Here is a 20,846-nt window from a genome sequence, read left to right as displayed (position 1 = left end):
ACATGACACCCTGACATCAGCAGCACTCTTCTCCCCATCTCAAACAAGCAGTAGGCTCCCAAGAGCAGCTGCAAGGCAGAGTGCAGGAGCAGTGCATGGCAGTGGTGGGAGGGACAGCTGAACTGCCCAGCAGTTGCTAGCCTGCTGGGTGGTTGCTGCACAGGGAACTTGGGGGGGCTGCCGGTCCACTAAGGTTCCAAGCACCCACCAGCTAGCTCCAAGGGCTGCTGTTTCTGCAAGCAGTGGACAAAGCAGGTGGCTGCCAAACAATGTTACAAGGGAGCATTGCACAACTTTAAATGAGCATGTTCTCTAGTAGATCTGCAACGAGACAACTTTACGTGAGGAGTTACTGTATATTATGTAGTAGTGCCCATATGAAAGACAGACATCAAAATCTATCTGAATAGGTTACTTTAGTCCCTGATCACGCTCCCTTAATCTCATATATTTCTTGACATTATAAAGTGGTTTCCATATAAACAATCTCTCTGATAACCTGATCCCGGGTTATTACGTTAAGTCACAGCTTCAGATTCTTATTATAGAAAAATAAAATTATTAGGCAAAGGAATTTTTGTTGTGGTGCTAAATACAATTACAGGAGTCACAAATAGTTACTTATTAACCACTAATTAAAAAACATTAATTGGTCTCTAATTAACCAGTGGAAAAATTTAATGAATGTTTATTCAAATCATGCATACCTAAAACTAGAATTTGCCAAACACTGATTGATTTATTATTTTTCCTTTGTGCTGCATAATGGTCACTGTGTAAGTTATTTGTTTGTTCATTTGGTTTTTGGAGGTTTTTTGTTTTAAGTGTGCAGAGAATAGTGTATCTAGGTTTGTGAAGTATTTAAGACCAAGTTTTCAAAGATGTGTGCTTAAAATTAGGCACATAATTCTATATTTAGACTCCTAAATAAGAGTGGCCTCTTTTTCAGAGATAATAAATATCTGTAACTCACTGCATTCAATGGGAACTTCTTGGACAAAGAGTGACTTCAGTGGAAGCTGCTGGTATCTCAGCATCTCTGAAAGCCAGGCCTCTGATTTAGGTCCATATACATGGATTTAAACACCTAATCTATGCAACCAAATTTTAAAAAGTATTTTATGCTTCAATGCTGGTAATGAATGTTACCTTACCTGGACTATTGTCATCCTCTGATACATCCATAAATGCACCTCCCTCTTCATCAATGTCATCTCTAAACTCTTCATCCATACTTCCCAGGGAGACTACTTCATCATCCATCTCATTGAATTCATCTTCATCATCAGAATCTTCCAAGTCATCACTGCATTCCTCATCTCTTTTGCTTTTCTTACCACCCTTGGGCTTGTTTTTTATATTACTAAAATACACAATAATACTCAGCACTTGTCTACAGATAACACCCACCTATTTCAAAGTGCTATACTAGGAAGTTAAGAATCATTACAAAGAATTTTAAAAGTAACCCATGGCATAATCAATTGGCACTCACAGAATATTAAAAATACATCAAACTGAATTTAACACAAGGAATGTTGCTAAAAATCCACCCAATTGAAAAGGTCTGAAAAGAATCCTGTGATTAAGGTACTCTTTTGACAGCAGCTAGATGTGTTATTACATGTTCTAATGGTCCCAGTTCATTTTCAGAAATCCTTCTTGAGCTGCTTTCAAAGACATTCCCAGAAGCCTTAGCAGGCCTGTTAAATGGAAAACTGAGAATCTGACCTACTATAGCACTTTAATGGAATAAAGGAGGGGAACTGACCCATCCTGAAACATGATTGTGGGGGGGAGGAGATTTGGTGAGGCAAGGAGGTGGTAATGAAGAAGAGTTTGCGGGAACAAGATCTAGATCAAAGTTTTTCATGGTTTACTACAAATTTAAGCTATAATTTCTCCCTCCCAAAAGAAATTTTCATTTATTCAGCGAATTTTAAAAGTACATTTCAAATAAAATTGCATATTCAATCATTAATGGAGCCAGTGAGTTACTGGGAATTAAGTTATTCAACTCTGGACTTCTACCGCGGGATCAGAATCCCAGTTTTTAGATTTCATACATCATGTATGATTCCAATTTATGATTACACTCACTAGCATTATCTGACCATGAAACCGGAGACCGTGAAAACCAAGAAGATACAGACTTGCTTGCTGGATCATTCTATGATATAAATAAATAAAGTGCCCAGCCTCATGCTTTCTGGGCCAAGCTGCAAGTGCCAGAGCATCAGCATGCTCAACCCAGGGGGAGGTGGAAGAGAGACACGCAGCGTTCAACAGTGAAGCCTTGTGCAAAATGATACTGAGCAGGGTTGACTTTCTTCAAAAAGTTCCATCTAGCCGTGTCGAGTAAAAACCTGTAGGAGTGGCACTGAATTAGTACAGAAGGAGCAGAATCAAGAATCTTACCCAGCAAAATCAATGTCATCCTTGCTAACAGTATCAAAGTAGCTGTCACCTTCAAATGAGTCTGAAAGAAAGACATGGGGAATTTTCTTTGTTATTGCAACACGAAGTGAAGCAAAATATTTTGAAGTTATTTAATAAATAGACTGAATGCTCATCCATTTTCTCAAGCATACATTGTTTACATTTATTGACTCATCAAGGAAGAATCCCAGTAGATTTTACTTCTACGGAAAACTAGCCAATTAACTTACATACCATTTAACAGACACACATATACAAACACACACACACCCAAGTCATAAGGCATTTCATAATGCAAAACAATAGCATAGTAAAAGTTTTGAAAGATAATTCCTTTGCACTGGAGAAACGGCTTTTGTTTAAAGAGTTATCTTAAAATTCATTTTGTCTATTTTCTGGCTGGTGTGCAGAGAAATATACATAAATCCTTCCCCCACCTCAGCATCACATGAGAAAATAATCCCCTATGATTCATACTCTTATCTTGTGACACCCATAACCAAGGTGTGCAGAATACAGGAAATACTGCAGGGATTGCACATTCGACTCTGGATTAAGAGTATCCATCACAGAGAAGCAAAACGACCTTGGACTTTAAAGGCCACTGCCACTGATGGAATTTAGGAATATAGATCTAAACAAGGGAAGACACCAACTAAGAACAATGACGTGTCAAAAAAAAAATCTGTGACACCTCTCTCTCAAGGAACTGAAGTCCTCTTCCTATAAATCCTTGACTGAAGATAGGCTGGCAAAGAAAAGTTAACAAGGGTGCCTTGGATCCATGCCTCAAAACTCATGAAGCAAATGGTCTAACATTAGAGGCAGACTGTTCATTGAAAAGACCAATGATAAAACAAAAAAGGGATCAACAAAAAGTTACAGATACTGTGTTATAATTAGGACTAAATTCTCAAAATATTGGTCTAAGTTGCACAAGCAAAATACGAAGCTGCAAATTAAAGTTGCATCATGCACAGATAATCTTAAAATCTAGAGCAGAAACTTACACCAAGTTCAAAAGAAAGCAGTCATGTAGCCATATGCAGCCATTGGCAGAGATGCATAATCACATTACACAGATTCCTCACTATAGACAACTGAATAAAGTGAAAAAATAGTCCACTAAGGAACAGCCTGTGCAGACTACTAAGCGCTGAGAGTGCTTTACTGCTATGAAAAATACAGCCTTACCCAGTATTCTTTCAAATTCATCATCATCTACATCTTCCACACTTTCTTCCTCCACTGGACGTTTTCGTTTCTCTTTATCAAGCTTTTTATAAAATCTGAAATATTTAAAAAGTTCTCTGCAATCACACACTACATTACTGATGTGTTCCTAGGACATAATGATTTTAATAAAGCCACAACATGGATTACATGCATTGCATATAAAGTCTGCCAGCTATCATTTAAGTATCAGTTAATGGTTTCAAATGTGGATCACAATTCAAAGGTTTATATTCGGTTTTTTTTCAAATTTTTAAAAAAAGTGTAAAATGGTGAAGTGATATAAGATTTAAAGCAGTGAAAATGCCTGGATTGTGGTTTCAGAAGCTTCTTTGATCACTGTGAATTTAAAAAATGACAGGAACAATACACATATGATGTGTGTGATTAAATTAACATTGTCAACTTGAAGTCCAGTTGATTGGGAAAAAATAGTTCAAAAGTAGTTTCAGGTACTATGCTTTCCCCGATTTCGTCTGCCAGTTTTTTTGGCTTTAGTCTCAGTTACCTATTTTTAAAAACATTTTCCTCTCCTTTATTGCAGCATGAAAGATCCACACAAATAAGAGGGAAAAGTGACTAGATATGGGGAGAAAACATGAATTTTACTACACAAAGCAATAGCAAAAGTGCATAAAGTAAACTGAAGAAATAAACAAACATTCTCTAATCTTAAAGTTATAATAATCTTAGGTGTTACTTGTAACAATAATTAATATTTTTTTCAGGCAGAAGTGTGATTTTTAAATTGGTGTCTCTAATATCAGGGTCCCATCTATGAAAAGCTTCTGATATCACTGAAACTTGGGCACACTTTTACACTGACATGAAAATGGTTTAGAATAGTTACTTATCAAGAGAGAATGCAACGGACCTCCCATAGTTAACAGGAGCATTCCATTTGCTACTATTTAAAATTAAACCACAAAAGCCAAATTCAGAGTGAATATCAATAAAGAGATACTGCCAAGTTCAGCCCAAATTTCAGGTTTAAGAACAAATGTTTGCAAAACCTGAGACCACTAGAAAAGATTCTATGAATTAAGAAAAAAACCAATGAAGTTTTTTTTTTTAAAAGTCATTCCTCATGCATTGTTTGTAATTCAAACACTAGCACTGTGAGCATATGATAACCTGAAAATAAAACAGACTATAAATAGAGGAAAAATGGTGAAAAACACAAAAAGTATACAAATACCATAAACAGCTACCAGTTAGATATTTTTTATTGTTCCATTTTAATAAATCAAGTTATCAGTAACATATATTTTATAATAGGCTCAATCAACTTCTTGTGCCTAGGTATTACAGCACACAGGTTATTCGTGATCAACCAGTGCTTGCGACTCCATGCTGTTAAGTCAACTAAGTGATGTTAGTAGCAGACTGTAATTTTGAATGGCTTTCCTTATAATTTTAAGAATATGTTATTATTGCCTTCTAAAATATTTTTCACAACTTTCAATATTCCACACTGAGCAAGGAAAGATCGATCATTTCATAACATAAATCACTTGAGCTAATCCAAATCCTTACAAACTTCTCAGAGTAAATATGTCAGGACAAATTTACAAATTCTAATTCTTTTTCTAAAGAGTTACATTTCAGAAACAAAGCTTGTTAAGAGTATTCATAAATATTTAATTACCTGTGGAAAAACACTTCATCCACTGGGATTTTACTTTCATCTTGGGCAAGGAATTCCTTACTGTTGACTGAAAAAATAACAAACTTGGCTTTATGCTTTGCTTCACTAAAGGGACAAGATTTTATAGCAAGCTGAATATCATTATATAACATTTACGTTTTGTTATGAAAACACTACAGTAAAATTGTTCCCAAACTAAATTTCTGACATATGGTGTATCTCCTCAATTTCTTAAAATAAGAAGTTCACTATATTTACTATTTGAAATGGTAAAATGTGGGCTAACATTCCACCCTACCACAATTAACAGGCATTAGCTCTAACTATCCCCTGGATTCTCATCATTTCTATATGTTAATTAGGGTTAGTAACAACCCAGTATGGATGTATGTAAAATAAAGTTTGGAGGTGGGATAGATTTGGGGAACCTGTAACTTCCGCACTTCTCCCACCACACAAATAAGTCCTTCTCACTCTCCTCCTATGACCAAAAGCTCTTCAGCAGCTGGCCAAAAAGGAGTGACTGGAGCAGGATCAAGCATCCCACCACTTCCGAAGTCCAGCACTAATGATGGTGGGGAAAAAAGGATAAGTATCTGCAAGTACTCAACAGGCACTAAAGCACCCTCAACCAGAGATGGCAAAAAGATCTTGTGACTGGATTAGGAAGGAGCCCAATGGTGACAAGCACCTCACTTCCTCCTGCCACACAACCCTTACCCCAAAAAAACATTCAAATGGAGACAAGAAGAGCCATGTCCCATTTCACTGCATGCAGAAAACTGCCTGCTCCCCCTAGTAGAGAGAAATGTCACAGCATCTTAAGCCATATCATGGCCTCAGTAGTGAAGTCAAGCGAGATGACTGTTTCAGATAAAAGCAGGTGATGGAAATGGATTTCTGACAATCAAGGTTACAAGGGAAAACAATGTACAGTGGAACACTAGTAAAGTAACTGCTCACAAATACATAGTTTTCAATTTGCTAGGGTGGCCTGATTGCAATTTTTAGTAGCTGGATTCCTGCATGGGAACACTGGTTTCCAGAGGGCCAGATCACAACTGCTTTTCACTCTAAATCCTCTACACCTCAATTTAGGTTGGTAAAATAGCTATCACAAATGTTACGCCCTGATATATTTAGTAAAAATGTGCTATACAAAATAAGGATTTCTAAAGTGCATAAATTGACTAATTCCATGTTTTTAAAATGCTCATTCTGCTCCTTGATTAATGCAATAAATGAACCATCCATTTGAATGAATACTAGGTAAAAGTTCTTGATTGTGTGTTCATACTGCCACAGAAACCTTGTGCCATTAAAGACACATGGACTACTCTGTACACAAGTAGTCCTCAACTGATATACAGCCCACAGTGTGTTACCTGGGCCACAGGGGCCGGGTGGCAGGCCAGCAGCCGCCCCGCCCCGCCCCCAAACAACCCACTGCACGGCTGCCCCGGACCTCGTAAGGCAGGGTGGTTTCCCAACCCCCACCACGTGGTGGGCCGGCTGCCTAGGGCCTCAACCCTGCAGGGACCGCCAGGAGCCCGGCTGGATCTCTCCGCACCATGTAGCTGTGAACCTAGGCACACAGCTGGCCTTTAGCACACAGCTGAGCTGGGCCATAGCTTGTACTAATTTGCAAGTGGAGAACCACTGCTATAAACTAACATGACATAGTATTGGCTACAGCACCTCAAAGAGAACATAGCTAGAGGCATAAGTAAGAGCCAAAAAGAGTTACAAAAATCCTTCAGCAGAAGTCATGGCAACTATCTTCAGCAGCAAAGGGAGAGACTATTTATTTATTGAGGGGGGAGGAGTTTTAGCTCTACCCCAAGGATTTCATTCTTTGTTGTTGCACATTAAATTAACTACAGAGAGGATGTGAAGATTAACCACTATAATCCCTTTCCCTCCTCGTTCCATTACTATCCATTCCTGCTGCCAAACCCTGCTCTTAAGCATTGGAAGGAGCAGGGCCAGACAAAAACTGGCCTATTTCTGAAAGAATCTTACCAACATAATGTTGACAAAGATGCCTACTAATCCTAACAATAGTTGCAGATTAGGAATTTTACATAGTAATCAATACTCTTATGGACAGATCTTAATGCGATTAAAATCATTATATAATCCGTTCAAGGAGGTTTAAATCACCTGTCCTATTTAAGTCACTTATGCAGAATAAATGTGGTTATATGATAACTTGGGAACAGCAATATGAATTGAAACTAGAGATCCAGCACAAACTTATATAATATTTTACACACAGTTAAGTGTTTAAAATCTCATTTCATTTTAAACAGTTAATTATTAGAATGTTGTAACTAAAACAAATATTTGTAAAGCAAGAAATTTAGTTAAGCTTCTGCAAACAACCTTAACTCTGACCCTGTATCCCAACCCCATCTTCCTGTTGGGAATACGAGTATGCTGTTGCACCATTAGCAGTTCTGAAATTATTGTAATAATTCACATCACTAACAAGTGAATTTGTAACAATATTCTAAACACGCCTCAGTAATTGTGGCCCTACCCTACCCATCTTACATAAACTGGATCAAAAGCAGCACGCATCAGAGCAGTTTCTGAAGGGCAGGGTATTAGAGCCAAGTGAGCACAGATGAGGTAGATACAGAATAGAAGGGGTGAAAGGAGCAGGTAGGGTTCTCTAGAATGGTGGATGACAGCAAGTGCTTTTGTACCACACATAGATAAGCAGCAAGACACTTGTGTATCTTGCTCTGAATGGTCAAATGAACTGGAGGACATTTCTTGAAACAGTATATAGAGGAATGTTTGTCAGCAGTGGAAAAATTGATAAGGTTACTCTTGAGGGAACTCTGTGCCAAAAAAAAAAAAAAAAAATCTGAGCACAATATTTTAAAATTCTGCAAATTTGTCAATAAATAAATGTGGCTCTAGCATGGCAGTGGGGAGCACAGACCACTGGCTGGACAGAGGTGGGAGATCAGCCTGCAACTTCCCTTCCCCCCTCTGCCCAGGCCGCAGACTTGGCGGTGAGGCTGCACCTTACCCGGACACAGCACAAGGGCTGGCCTGCCCCAGAAACACCCCAGAGCCTTGCCCCTCTGTGCCATGCACACAAGGTGTGGGCTCAGCCCGGCAGGATCCAAGTGTGGAGGGGCTCAGTGTGGACAGATCCAGGTGTGGGATGAGAGGGTTCTGTGTGGGGCAATTTGGGTGCAGGCGGCTCAGCGGGGGCATCTGGAAGCAGAGGGGCTTCTTGCGGGAGGTTCTGAGTGAGGGTGCAACGAAACTCTGCAGGGAAGGTCCAGGTGAAGGTCATTAGGGCTCAGCAGGGTCTGGCTATGTGGGGATGGGGATAAGCAAGGGGGGTGGTAGTGGCCGATTCAGCAGGGGGAAGGGAGTCTAGATGCATGGGGGTTGGGTGAATGGGTGAGCAGCTCCCCGTACAATGACTGATCCCCCCTACAGCTGAGGAATGATGGAGGCACGATGTGAGAGGGGGTGCAGAGCCAGGGGAGGTTTCTGGAGGTAGGTCTGACCCAGCCCCAGGCACTCCATGCAGCGGAAGGACGCTCCTCCCCCAGCCCAACTGGGACTAGCAGCTGAGCCCGGCACAGGGTAGGAGCCACCGGCCAGGTGCGTGTAGGTGGGGGGTCTTAGTACAGGGGACTCCATGGGGAGGAGGGGGTGTGTGTGGGTGGGAAATCCAGATGCACAGCGGTCCAGGGGATGGGTCTGACACGGCATCGTCCCCAGCCCCGCTTCCACACAGTGATTTACCTCTTTGCCAGCTGCTTCAGGTGCCCATAACAATGCAGCCACGCTGCTGGGGAGGGGCATGTGACTGCTCTTGTGGCTTCCCTTTGCTTCCCTGTCAGAAAGGCATTTTTCTGCAAGGAAGCAAAGAAATCTGCAGCAGACATTGATTCTGCGCACATCCAGTGGTGCATAATTCCCTCAGGAGTAAAAGGTGAAGAGTAAAGGAGTTTCTGATGGGTAGGTATAGGTGCTGATATAAAGGTCACTCAGATGGCTGTTAATTGTAGAACTGAGTTTCCTGACTTTCAAATTTTATTTCTTTATTTTAATATGAATACGATAGTCAAATAATTTAAATATACATATATTTTACAATGGCACAATTTTAGCTTAAGCTTTTTATCTAGGAAGTTCTTTTTTTAAATATCCAATACACCGATATGTCAACATAGTTTTATTTTCATGAGCCCCTTAAAGCCTCATGAATTCAGCTGTCAGAGCTTACAAATACTGCAAGCTGTGTGGGAAATAAGAGGAAGAGAGGGAGGAAATCTGGCAGTGGAAGAGGAGAATGTGGAAAAAGATGCATGGGATCTGTCAGTAACTGCATTACACTTGCTGGAAAATGAATGGGAAAGAAAAGGAGGGTGAATCAGGATCTCTGCTATTCCCTACTCCTCTGCAAGGCCATCACCAGCTACTGAGACGCTCACCTTCTTTCCAATATTTCTCCCCCCTTGCTTTTTAATTCCTCTACTCCCATTTTCCTTCCACATTCATGTGCCTTTCAGGGTCTCAGGTGCAACTGGCTTTTCTCTTAGGGAAACTGGAAATCAAAGAAATCCAGAATATGCCTTTAATACGCCACTGTTGGCAGTTACTGCACCCATCATTCAATAAGCATGGCTGGACGTCCCAAGTTACCTTAGCGACGCATGGCTGGCAGGGATGTTTGTCACAAGAGCCAATTAGTCTGCTATTTTCCATCCTTTTCATGAGCTATGTGACTATTTTTCTCCCCAGAGCCTCTTATTGGAGCAGGATCTCATAAAACAAATGAGAACGTTTTGTCCAGCACATGAAAACTACAAAAACAACTCCATTTGCTATATTCCCGTAAGGTCTCTCAGGGCTTCATGGACAGCAAGGTCTGCTGTTTCAGTAGTTCTACCCCTTCCTTTGCTAGTGTGCATTTCTCTTTATGATGGCTAACCAGACAGCAACAGCTCACTGATTGCCTGAGGAAAAGAAACTACTTCACTATAAAGAAATTGACAGTGAATGAACTACAGGCATAAAGAAAAGATTTAAAAAACACTAAAAAGGTGCATCAGGAAATGTGCTGAACCAAGCCATGTGCAGAAGCAAAGGCTACAGGATTTTCTTAATCATTAATAGATACAGAAAATGATAGCTGAGACAGTTATGACCATTTTGCCTCTATCAGACAGGTGTGCACCGCCTGCTGATAAGGTGGCTTACCAATCCTGAATTTTGAGCTGTGAACATTCCATACATAATCATGTGTAAGAAGCTTGGACTGAAGAGCAAGGATCACATATCACTTGCTTGCCTCTGGAGAACAATTTTCTTTTTGTTATTATTTTCTTGATGAAACAGGAATAATGTTCACCACATGGGGTACAGATATGTATACTGACGGCAACAACTACACACAAAAGGCATTTACCACCTTATGTACACCATCGTGAACATTATTATTCCTTAGCCACTGCAATATTTCAATTGGAAATGTTTCAGCTTACCAGCAAGACTACGCACATCATTCATTAACTGTTTCTTCTTTGGCTGCATTACCACACTGCCCGTGTTCTCTGTGGTAGAACATAAATCAATCAAATGTAACAAAACGTGTTGTTTCACATTACCACTACATATATCAACAATAAAGATCATGTCCTATAATGTATAGAAAGATTCCCACCTTTGCCTTTATGAAGTTTAGGATTTCGGTACACAAAGCGATCCAAAAATCTCATTAGTGTGAAATCCTGTAGAGGGTCACCTGCATATTGAATGTAATCACCCTGGAAGAAACAAAGCCCCAAACCATCAAGGTCTTAATTTCAAACTGCACAAAAAATGAACTCAAATTACATAAAGCTCTAGCATCAAACTTGAACATTAAACAAAAAGAATACAATATTCAACTAAGTTAGAGGATATCTAATTATGTGAACCTGTAAGTTAATATACTTCTTTTCAGATTTTCAAATTCTGTGGTTTATTTTTCTTCTTAGCACTAGGACACCTTCACCAGCTCTTGACCACTGCAACAGTTCAATGATACCTTCCTATAGCCTCGTTATGGGTTTACTGCATAGACTCTGAAGTGCTTGATCAATTACAAACTTTAAAGTCCTTTAGATAAGAAGGTGCATATATCATAGTAAACAACAATCTATGCCCAGCACTAGTTAGCTATCACAGAGACAAAACAAAATCTCTAAATTACAATGTTTTTTAAAAATATACTTTTTATATGTTCACTTCGGCACAGATTCAAACAGCATAATGCCATAGAATGCATTTGTTCTGACAAGTATCAGAGGGGTAGCTGTGTTAGTCTGGATCTGTAAAAGCAGCAAAGAATCCTGTGGCACCTTATAGACTAACAGACATTTTGGAGCATGAGCTTTCGTGGGTGAATACCCAACTTTGTCAGATGCAACTGACGAAGTGGGTATTCACCCACGAAAGCTCATGCTCCAAAATGTCTGTTAGTCTATAAGGTGCCACAGGATTCTTTGCTGCTTTTATTTGTTCTGACTACATTGTCATTTTGTGAAAAGCATTCAAAACAAAAAGAACATTACAATTATCCAAGTATTTATTTATATGAACACTTCTCATCTCTTCTACCGTTAGTATTTATGACATGCATCTATTTGGCATCCATCACCATCCTGTAGTCTTAGATTAATACAAAACCAGTTCCCACGTATTGGGAGCTAATCCTTTATAATCTCTTTATAACCGCAACTTTAAAAGAAGAGAAACTCAGAGGACGTTGTCAGGAGACTAAGTGAGATAGAAAACTGGAAAAGCCTGGAGAAGGGATCTTTGCTCTTATGCAAAATATGCAGGGGTGGCAAGTAGACAAATATGCCTAAAAAGGCCCTTTGACAAAAATCCATCTCAAAAAATAAGTCAAGATGTGACAGCAGTTATGGTACTATGTAAATAGCTCTGCACTTTCAATTAACATAACTCTCCTTTGAGTACACAAACCTTTCAGCCTGGTTTAGTTAACTGAAAGGATTCATAATAAGAAGAATTATAGCATTTCAATTAGGAATCTGAAGCTGAAGTTTAGAGAAGTGGGCTTCTTATAGTATGAGCACATGGAAGCATCTTTTTAAAAGGAAGTGCATATTGACTTTCCAAGAAATTAAAGTAAGATTCCTCAATTTACCAATACAAACAGATAGATCAGGGGTCGGCAGCCTTTCAGAAGTGGTGTGCCAAGTCTTCATTTATTCACTCTAAATTAAGGTTTTGCGTGCCAGTAATACATTTTAACGTTTTTAGAAGGCCTCTTTCTATAAGTCTGTAATATAACTAAACTATTGTTGTATGTAAAGTAAACAAGGTTTTTAAAATGTTTAAGAAGCATAATTTAAAATTAAATTAAAATGTAGACCCCCCTCAGAGGACCAGTGGCGAGGACCCAGGCAGTGAGAGTGCCATAGAAAATCAGCTCACGTGCCACCTTCAGCACATGTGCCATAGGTTGCCTACCCCTGAGATAGATCATTTTGCAATCAAAATGCTATGCAAGGACTGGTTGGAAGAGGCCCCTAATCCTTGAAGTCTATATACCAGAACCAAGCACGTTAAACATCTTGCAAATTTACCCAGCCCTCTTATTCTTTGAGGAAATAGATTCCATTAAGAGATTTACATACATTTAGGCAACAAAAGAAAAGCAATGAATCCCATACAGCAGAAAAAGGCACCATGACATTTTGAAAAAAGTAAATTCATCCTCCATCTGCACCCAAATCCAAGAAAACCCAATAAATAAATCAGTGAGATGAGACACCTATCAATCTGCATAAAGTTAATCGAACAAATGTCAGTGCAAAAAGTGGAGGATATGTTGCCAGGTCTGTGAAACCTCAACTGGCCATGCCCACTGTGTGTGGAAATGTGATCTTATGAAGAAAAAGCCATCCATATTGGCTCCTCCTAAGCATTTTCTCATTCAGGTTAAACATTTAAATCCACAAAAACACTCTTTTTGACCTTTTATTTTAACCATGTAATTCATGATGTCGCAGAATTCCTAGCTATATTTGCAGAGTTCAAGTGCTGTTACAACCCAGAAATCAGGTAGCCCCACTACAAAGTTTAGATCTAGTAAACCACAGACTGTTGGGGGCCTAGTTATTCCATTATGTTTTATACTTGTGATTCACCAGTCTTTGTAATGCCAATACAAAATGAAATTTCACAATATGGAATGGTAAATTACTTACCTCTAAGATAGTTTTTGCAAAAAGAGCCACAGATGGATGAAAGTGTTCAGAAAGCTAAAAAATAAAAACATTTGTCTATTTCTGCTTAAAAGATGTGTGCAATCAGAAAACAAAAGCCTCTCCCATTTGACTACTGCTACAGCAACATTATACATGATGTCTTAGCAGAATCTTGGAATGTCCCCATTGTAAGAATACAGAATTTTGTTCAGCTACTAGCTACACAAATCATAGCCACTTTGAATTAAAGAAAGTCTGATGTGTTACCTGAGAACAGCTGAACAATTTATTACAAAATAAAGATTAAAGCTTGTTATAACTATTTGTACTACAACCTTATTCAGTACAAAAAACTATGGAAATGTAAGAGCATGGAAAAGATCCGTTGCTATCATTCTAATCTCTATCTAAATGTTGCAATTCCACATACCCTGTAAAATTATTGACATGACATGTAATCTATGCAAGTTAAATATGAATAAGTGATATCATTTTAATCCAATATTACTCCCATCTGATTAAAATTTCACAAAATTCAGTAACTGTTAAGAGTGAGTTTGAGCAAAGATAAGTCTATAGTCCATGACATTAAAGCCAAATTGTTTTCTTACTTAACTAGGTTTTAGCATAAAAAACAATTAAACAAAGTCATAAGGACACTTTACCTTTTTTAATTCCCAAAGACTTGTGCTTTCAGCACCGCAGAATAATGGATTTCGGTGCAATGGATCATAGCAACTTGAATTCTTTCCACCTGAAGCAAGCACAAAAGCTTTAAGTTTCTTCAAACATACATGCGTACATAAACATAAGGGAACATAACTTATATTCAAAACAAATTATAGAAGAGAACTTCTATTTGAAGGTTGACTCCTTTGGATCAGACTAATTTAGAGATTCTTTAAAAGTAATGTTTTAATTCATTCTTTCATATTTCCACTAAGAGTTCTATCAATGTACCAGAAGATAACAGTATTGCTGAATATGACTTAGATTTTCTAGTTAATTTACCACTCATGTTCTGATGATGCACCCAGGAGGCTGCTGAATTTGTATTGTCTCCTTTGACAGAACTTTCCATCATGTTCTTTCTTTCTGCTGCCGTTTCTTTGTCTGCATCTGTGAACTTTTCCTCATCCTCTTCAGCTTCTTCCAGGTCATGAAAGTGTTCCTCTTCTTCAGACTCCTAAGTAAAACATTCTTTCATGACTTGTTTCATTTCTACATAGTAGTAATAATAGGTTATGAATTCAGTTTGACAAGATTACATAATTGTGTTAAAGGTAACTTACAAAAATATAAGCAAAGTGATCTTGGTGTTGTAGATATTTAAGTTATTGGGTGTTATGGAGGAATTACTGGGTGAAATAGTATAACCTGCATTAAGCATCAGGTCAGATTAGACAATCATAATGGTATTTTCTGGCCTTCAAAATCTATTACTATTTCAAACAGAGATAAGAGGGGCACTTGGCATGTCAGCGTACGTATAACTTACTTTATTATTACCACATTACTTGAAACATAGTACCACCGACTCTTAACACCATGGGCCTAGGAAAACATCCCACTGTTAAATGTCTTCTCCCTGACCTGCTCTCTACTAGTCTTGAAAACAGTTTGGCTGCTGGAGACAAAACAATTTCCAGCACCATTATACTAAGCACTCTACATTCTACTAGTAACTAGGGCACTTTCTGTAATGGTATTGGAAAATGGATTGGCCCCTTTCGACACTAGCAGCCAGAGGGGTGAATCAGGGAAAACTGTTGATGGAAATTATGACCATCAGCAGGTCACTTTCCTAGTATAAGCAGACCCAAGGGAAATTTCTAAATATACACTACTAAGCTGGTCATGTCATAACCATCAGAGAATCCCACAGGAGCATGGGCCCAGCTTAATGCTGGGGGCACAAACGTCAGAAAAGGCAAAATAACATCACATAATAAAACCGACAGGACTTAGTGACACCATTTGTCCAATCTTTAATGCAGAAGAGAACAGGTTCCATGATCCGGTAGGCTTTTGTGGTGGTTGCAAATCACCAGTCTTACAAAGTTCAGGGATTCTATTCAAAGTATACCCTTGTTTTACATCATTTTGTCAAAATATGTGCGGATCACCTCTAAAGTAATTCTATAGGAAACCGTAATTCACTGAGAACTTTAAATTATTACCCACTATGAAATATGCTTGCCTAACCTATTCTAAGATGCGGATAAAAGAATTGTGAAGGCTAAATGGCTGACACGGTGACCAAACCACATTAGTTATTTCTTGACAAAATATTGATGCTGAAACATTACTAAATATAATTTACAGTGCTTTACAAAATAATGACAAAATACCTGCCTTCAACAGCTTACAAGTAAAAAGCATGATCTTTTACCAACTATAGTCCATAGCAAGATTCCTATTGACTTCAAAGGAAGCAGAATTGGGCCCTAAGTTAGACAAGACAAACACACATCAAGGAAAAATTGTTCAGGAAATGTAAAGATGTAGAGAGATTACTGGGAAGGAGAATAAAGTAGGAAATATTCCTGGAAAAAGTAAATTTCAAGGAGGAGAGAAGGCACATGGAAGGCAATTCAAGGCACAATTGAAGGGGGAAAGCTGAATCAAGCAACAAAGGTGAAGCCAAGAGGACTGGGAGAAAGAAATATGTGAAACATAAATAAATGTTTATTTAGATAACTCTCTTCGGGGCAGGATTATTACATAACACCTAGCATAGTGAGGCCCCCTGATCCTGACTGGAACCTCTGGGCCTGGCTAGAATACAAATCTGTTCTGTTTTTTGCCACATATAAAATTGTTTGAGCATATTAAGGAAAAGACCAGATGAGAAATCAACTATTACTAGTTACTCCTAGTGAGAAGTTCATGAATACATTTAATAAAGCCAAAGGGACCAGAATCACTTGTCAAGAAAAACAGATCTGGGGAAAAAAACCAAAGGTTTTAGTGTTATCAAAGCTAGTAAGTGGAGACCCAACACAATATTGCAGAAGTTGTTAAAAGCCACACTATACCACATGATCCTGTAGTTGAACTCGTAATCCTGGTTTTATTTTCATAATCTCGGACACAAGATACAGGGCTCCACAAATGAATGGTGGCATTTGTCCACACGTGACTTGAAGTAATCTTTTCACAAAGGCCTTCACCCGCCGCAACACAACATCTGCCTTCACAGACTTGTAAACAAGATTAAGAAACATGGACTGCTTTGAACATGCTGCTAACCCTGGATCCAGCAGTTTCCTGTGGAAAACAGAGATAAATAGAAGCAAATGTTGCTGATAATTCTATCTATTATAGCGATGTTACCATTAGTATTAACATTTACCTTTTAATATTACATAGTGATATCTGAAAGAGTAGTTAGTTCTTATTCACTGTATTATTTTCCTGTACAGTAGAATACTGAATTGTTAATGACGACAGCTGTTGGGACATCTATACACAATATTTAACATGAAAAACATATTTCTGAACCGTCAGGTGACAGAGAAACAACCTGTGTGTAAGAAAAGGTTGGACATGTCTCAATAGAAAGCAAAACTTCATGATCAGGTTTTAAAATGTCAAAAGGAATAGGTTAAATTGATCTATGTAATCTCCTCATACTTTCAAAGAACAGAAACAACTATTTTAAAAGGTGGAAAGAAAAGGATCAGCCTACTGGAGCACTCCACAGTCAGGCCAACCACCTGGTGCCAGTCAGAATTCCACTGTCTTATTCTTCAGGTCAGCTAGGGCTGGAAAGCACTGCAGAAGCAGCATGTTTTGCACAAAGAGGAACAAAGGGGAATCTGAGTGTCCTGGATTAATCAGTGACTTTCCTTGGCCAGTTAAGAAGTGACAGTTTTGAAGGGAATTCCTAACAGTCAGCTGCAAAAAGGATGGTTTTAAAATGCAGGGCCTCTAGCATAGTCTAACTCAGTGGCTCTCAGCCTTTCCAGACTACTGTAGCCCTTTCAGGAGTCTGATTTCTCTTGCATACCCCGAGTTTCACCTCACTTCAAAACTACTTGCTTACAAAATCAGACATAAAAATACGAAAGTGTCACAACATGCTGTTACTGAAAAATTGCTTACTTTCTCATTTTTACCATGTAATTCTAAAATAAATCAACTGTAATATAGTATTTACTTACATTTCAGTGTATAGTATACAGAGCAGTATAAATAAGTCATTGTATGAAATTTTAGTTTGTACTGACTTCACCAGTGCTTTTCATGTAGCCTATTGTAACACTAGGCACATATCTAGATAAGTGAAAGCACCTCATGGAAGACCTCTGTGTACTCCCCTGGTTGAGAACCAGTTCGATGGATTCTCAACCCCTTGCCCCCCACAAAAGTATGGGTACAAGAGTTTAGACAAACTGTTATTAAAACAAAAATTAGACAAATAGAATACAGGTTACAGAAGAAGATGACTATCAAGAAGTTTCAAACTTTTAAGTATGGGGTTAAAACATGCAACTGGAAAACAATGCATGACCAATGGGTTAAGTTTAAATGTTCTGTTTTGATGACCTGTGTGAATGTCATGTCATTGTCATTTCTTTACTCTTTACAACCTGCATTATAGGAGGGAGGGACACATAGGTAAGCATTTAATAACAAATATCAGAAATTTTAGCACAGCAAGATTGGAAACTGATCAGAGAAGCCATTAATGACAAAATAAAGTGCTTCATGTGTTTCTACACTAGTATTTTTAGTTAACAGTTACCATTTCATAAAATGAAATTTCAATCCCTGAGTCAGAGAATTTATTAATCACTTACTTGTACAATGCTGTGTAATATCTATCTGATACAGTCTGATGAGAGTCCATTACTTGGAAAAGCAACATCAGGGCCTGCACACTGGTGCTGAAGTTCACAAGATGTAGCACCTTAAACAAAGTGTTCATCTGCTCTTTCACTTTCTCATCACCAATCTGAGCATAAGGGTAAGCTCTGTTCACCCCAGTTAGAAGAGCACTAAGCATTTTGGAATCAACTTCTTTTTTCTTGATGCAACTCCGAAAAAAGCAAAAATACAGAGTTATCAGTTTGTTAGCCAGATCATTTTCCTCATGGCTGAGGACTATCTGATTTAAAAAACAAACTGCATAATATTGAGCTTTTGGGCTAATGTTTGATCGGTAGAGAAGCCTCTCCACTTCATTACACACTACTCCTTTCATGTTTGGATGTTTATGAAGTAAGGTCTCCAGAAGATAAGAGGCTTTGGTGGCTATTTTGTTTTGAGGATCTCCCAATTTATTTACCAGCTGCACAAGAAGAGCCTTCTCCTCTTCTGGCTTGTTACAGAGAAGCTCATAAGCAACTGCAAGGGCTCGAGCCTTAGTTGCCACCAGAGAATCATGAGTCAGTGTTTCTAATACCTGCACAAATTCTGCCACCAAGTGTTTCAGCTGATGCTCAAAATACCATAATATCAATCGCCTGTCCCTTGAATCTCTGTTGCCACTTGAAAGCTTCTCCAGTTTGTTGAAAGGGTGTTGAGAGAAAGTGTGGAGTTTACGATTGTCTGGTAACAGATCTGACAAGAGAAGCTCCTTGAAAGTATCCAAAGCCATTAGGCTCTGACGCCTGCTGCCCTTCTTTTTGATAAGGTTCACCAAGGTCTCAACAAATTGGAGAGCGTGGACAGACCCATCTTGGATAAGAAGGGTCATGGCTGCCATTCTGTCAGTTAGCGTACCTGATGACACAACATTGTTCATCCAAGCTGAGGAGGCCCCCTTCTGAAGTTTTGTCTTACTCTTATACAGGTCTGTCTCCTGCTGATACAGTCTTTGGGCCAAGGCTTTATACTTTGATACGAACACCTGATTTTGTTGCTCAGAAGAGAATTCATTGGTGTACTCTAGATCATACCATTTGCCCCCTGGTTTGATCAGCAGTACTTGCCTAGCATGAAATTCAAACACATCTTCTTGTTTCTCTTTCTTTACCACTGGCACTGTAGGAATGTGCTCTTCATGCTGAGCTGTCTTCTTCTTCCCGTCTTTGCCATTATTTATCTGTACTTTTCCTTTGTTTTCTTTGACTTGATTTTCTTTCTTTCCTTCTAGGGAAGGGGCACTGGTATCCTTTTTACCAATTTTCTCTTTCTTTGCTGGCTTGTCCTTTTTTTCCTTCTCCTCTACCACCATGATTTTTTTTGCATATTTGCACACACCTAGTGACTGGATAAATTCTTCTAGTTCACCTTGCCCCAGGTCATCAATTGCTCCTTGTTTACCACCATCCACTAGGTCCTCTGTCTCATCCAGAGCAGCTAGCATGATATAATCTTGCTGCATGAAGCAAAAGCAAACACACACACAAAAAGTCAAATATTTATAAAAGCAAACAGTGACATTAACAGGCACCATACAAATATTGTACAAGGAGACAGATAGCTCAGTGGTTTGAACACTGGCCTGGCTAAACCCAGGGTTGTGAGTTCAATCCTTGAGGGGACCACTTATAGATCTGGAGCAAAATCACTACTTAGTCCAATTAGTAAAAGCAGAGAGCTGGACTTGATGACCTTTTGGGGTCCCTTCCAGTTCTATGACATAGATAGATCTCCATTTTTTAATACAGAAGGAAAAACACTCTTGGTGGGTGCCCAGGAGGCTGCGGTTTTCCTTCATGGGCCAGTTTGGGGATTCAGAGAGTGGAACAGTGATCGCACCGGACAGGCGCGTGCCAGGGGACCACGGGCAAGAGGAGAGGCTCTGGCTGGGAACTGCTACGGGCCCCACAGCGGCTGCCCGCCCGCCCGCCATTTACAAACAAACCGCTTCTCCGGCCAGGTAAGGATCAGTGCGCGGGGGACTGTCACCGGCCAGCGGGCTCCCTGCCGGCTGCGCCTCCCCGCACTCCGACCCGCGTCAGCCCTCGCGCCGGCCGGCAGCCCTGCACGCGCCCGGGGGGAGGGGGAGCTGCGCCCTCTCAGGGCCCCACGTGCTCACGCGCGTGCCTGCAGCGCGCTGCCGTCCCTCCCCGACGCCTTCTCACCTTGGTGCCCCCAAGGCGCAGCACTTCCTCCAGCGTGAAGCTGGATTCGGATCCATCCTCCTCATCAGTCTCGTCCAGCTCCCTCAGACCGGCCGGCCCCGCCATCACTGCGCTGCAGGCCGCCGCCACACCGAGCATGCGCTCCAGCTACTTCCGGACAGAGCCCTTGGAAGGTGGCAGGTCCGGCAAGTTAGCTGGAGAGTGAGAGAGGTTCCGGTGTCTGAGAAGGGA

The 20,846-nt window shown here is 39.7% G+C and overlaps 1 protein-coding gene across 2 annotated transcripts in view; it reads right to left on the bottom strand.

Annotated features, from left to right (window-relative positions):
* CEBPZ (CCAAT enhancer binding protein zeta) overlaps positions 1-20,846 on the bottom strand; it is a 25,849-nt gene extending 5,003 nt beyond the window's left edge. For both annotated transcript variants that reach the window (XM_030557077.1, XM_030557078.1), the window contains exons 1-12: positions 20,616-20,846; positions 18,384-19,906; positions 16,617-16,848; positions 14,590-14,764; positions 14,244-14,332; positions 13,579-13,632; positions 11,022-11,124; positions 10,843-10,911; positions 5,321-5,387; positions 3,634-3,728; positions 2,419-2,479; positions 1,155-1,363 (exon numbers count right to left, since the gene is read on the bottom strand). In XM_030557077.1, coding sequence (XP_030412937.1) covers positions 1,155-1,363; positions 2,419-2,479; positions 3,634-3,728; positions 5,321-5,387; positions 10,843-10,911; positions 11,022-11,124; positions 13,579-13,632; positions 14,244-14,332; positions 14,590-14,764; positions 16,617-16,848; positions 18,384-19,906; positions 20,616-20,753 — 2,815 coding nt within the window. In that variant the 5' untranslated portion in view covers positions 20,754-20,846. The remainder of the gene's footprint in view (positions 1-1,154; positions 1,364-2,418; positions 2,480-3,633; positions 3,729-5,320; positions 5,388-10,842; positions 10,912-11,021; positions 11,125-13,578; positions 13,633-14,243; positions 14,333-14,589; positions 14,765-16,616; positions 16,849-18,383; positions 19,907-20,615) is intronic.

Source organism: Gopherus evgoodei, chromosome 3 (genome assembly GCF_007399415.2).
Source record: "Gopherus evgoodei ecotype Sinaloan lineage chromosome 3, rGopEvg1_v1.p, whole genome shotgun sequence".
NCBI lineage: Eukaryota > Metazoa > Chordata > Testudines > Testudinidae > Gopherus > Gopherus evgoodei.
The sequence above is the reverse complement of the archived record's forward strand: the minus strand, read 5'-3'. Positions and strand labels throughout refer to the sequence as shown.